A 2,036-nucleotide genomic window follows, 5' to 3' on the forward strand; every position below is an offset into this window, starting at 1 on the left:
CATTCTATAAATTATGACTTGATAATTACATACCAACTCCAGCAATTGTTGTGAAAAGAAAGAAAAAGCATTCAGAACATAATATCCATTGCTATAATCTTATGAGGATTACCATCCCAATGGCTCATTAGGATTAATAAACTATTAAAGGATGGTAACGGATTCTTGAAATAAAGAATTAGAAGATTTATTAACAGCAACTCCAGTACCACTCCCTTTAAGTGTTAGTAGCAACTGATATCTGAGTCATATAAATCTGGCATCATTGTTGCTGAGGAGAGACTTTGAAATCGAGATCAATGTTCATCCTATTGTAAGCCATGGGAGCGTACATCCATAGTTCATCCGAACTCAAAAGCTGCACAGATTAACCAACAAAAGATAAATATCATTAATCATGTGCCTCTGGTGAGTGTTCAATAGGAATACTAGTAAATTGTAGATTAACTACAGAATTAAATTATACAGTTTGATGCAGATCTAGATCCAACCAATAGTCATTCAATTGACTTGTTCTCCAGATGTGATTTTTACCTTGATCTGGAGCTGCAAGAACTTCACATATTGAACAGCCTCTTCAAGCATGGTACTTATGTCTACCTGTCAGACGATGACAATAAGACTCTTTAGCTATCAATAGTTTGTTCCTGAGGATTTTTTAATAAAACAAAGAAAAAATACAATAGATGAAAACAAGCATTGCCATCCAAACACTCACTTCTGTTCCATTAGGTATAAGATTCTGCAATATCCTCAGCCTCTCATTGATTCTATCTCTCCTTTTCTGTAATCAAATGACAAATATATTACACTGATGAAGCTGTTGTCTTATTTTATTTTATTTTATTTTTAAGGATCGACGGAGTTGTTTTCAAGTTGATTTAGATCGAGTTGATGGATCTACTAGACTAACAAATATGTTACCCTTGCATGGAGGCTTTGTGGGTCTGTTGCTGCCCCCCGACTAGCTCTTGATTTGCCATTCAGGTTGAGAGCAGGAGATCCTTTTGCGCTTGGACTTGTGTTGCCCCCTCCATTAGGTTCTTGGGAAATATTCAAGTCATCATCTAAGCTGCAGCAACTGGAACTCTGCCCATTCACCATAACATTGCTCTTTTCCTCATCGTCACTTTTAGAACTCTTCTCAGCTCCCTTTGATTGTGCCTTCTTCAAAGTCTTATGGACCTGCATTTGAATTATATTGATCAGAATGAAAAGCAAGTGCAACTCTATATAGTTACCAATCCAAAAGAATCTTAAAACTAGCTGAAAGAACTTATACTCAGTTGAACTGAAGACTGAACCTTCTTCTTAGGACTTTCAGCAGGGTTATCATCCTCGCCCACATGAAGCCTTCTTTTGGGTTGTGACATTTGATCAGGAGTAGTGGACTCTGAGATATTCATGCAGGAGTCTCCCATAGCATCACTGTTAGTCATGTCATTCAAGCTTATGGGATCTATATTTGTGGGGTTGGGAACCACCTCAAATGATGGGGTAGTTAGTTGCTTCCCCTCCATGCAATAATCCATGGACGCAAAGCTAGTATTGATCCCACAGACCTCATTGGATCCACTCAGATAGTAGCCCCCAAATTCGGAAGGGGGAGCAAAGAAGCTACTAGTACTGATACTACTGTCATCTCCTTGAGGCCAGTAGTAAGAGCTGCTGTTAGTGTTAGCATTAGCACTATCCAGACAATAGTACAAATCAGAAACATGATCGGAAGACCAAGATATTGATGGATTTTCAAAGCTTGGATCATGACGATCATGCTCGGTTGGGAAGTGGTAGGTACCAAGCAACTGTGCCATTATCTCAGACTCCTCAATTGGCATTGTTGAATTGAATGAACTCCAACTCCCCGTCGGAACCACTTTTGTAGGCTCCAAAGTCGTTAGGATTGACCGGTAGATATGAAGGAGAGGGAGTTTGGCCAGAGGAGAAATTGAGCTTAGCATGGCGAGGTATAGCAAAGCTTGAAAGGTATTTATATATATATGGGAGAATTTGGAAAGAATATGAACAACATAGAA

The 2,036-nt window shown here is 38.9% G+C and overlaps 1 protein-coding gene across 1 annotated transcript; it reads right to left on the reverse strand.

The window, feature by feature from the left end:
* Positions 1 to 262: 262 nt before the first annotated feature.
* LOC105032785 (uncharacterized) lies at positions 263 to 1,814 on the reverse strand. The gene is made up of 5 exons (XM_010907346.4): positions 1,305 to 1,814; positions 925 to 1,185; positions 719 to 784; positions 535 to 600; positions 263 to 358 (listed from the first exon to the last, which is right to left on the reverse strand). The coding sequence occupies exons 1-5, from the start codon at positions 1,812 to 1,814 to the stop codon at positions 263 to 265; spliced, it is 999 nt and encodes a 332-aa protein (XP_010905648.4).
* Positions 1,815 to 2,036: the final 222 nt, after the last annotated feature.

This window comes from Elaeis guineensis, chromosome 2 (genome assembly GCF_000442705.2).
Source record: "Elaeis guineensis isolate ETL-2024a chromosome 2, EG11, whole genome shotgun sequence".
Classification (NCBI taxonomy): domain Eukaryota; kingdom Viridiplantae; phylum Streptophyta; class Magnoliopsida; order Arecales; family Arecaceae; genus Elaeis; species Elaeis guineensis.

Excerpts from the sequence above, each read along its gene's own strand:
- LOC105032785 (XM_010907346.4), bottom strand. The coding sequence starts at position 1,814 with ATGGCACAGTTGCTTGGTACCTACCACTTCCCAACCGAGCATGATCGT. Across the intron at positions 785-924 it reads CACAAAGCCTCCATGCAAGG|AAAAGGAGAGATAGAATCAA; the intron begins GTAACATATTTG and ends ATTTGATTACAG. Across the intron at positions 601-718 it reads TTATACCTAATGGAACAGAA|GTAGACATAAGTACCATGCT; the intron begins GTGAGTGTTTGG and ends ATCGTCTGACAG.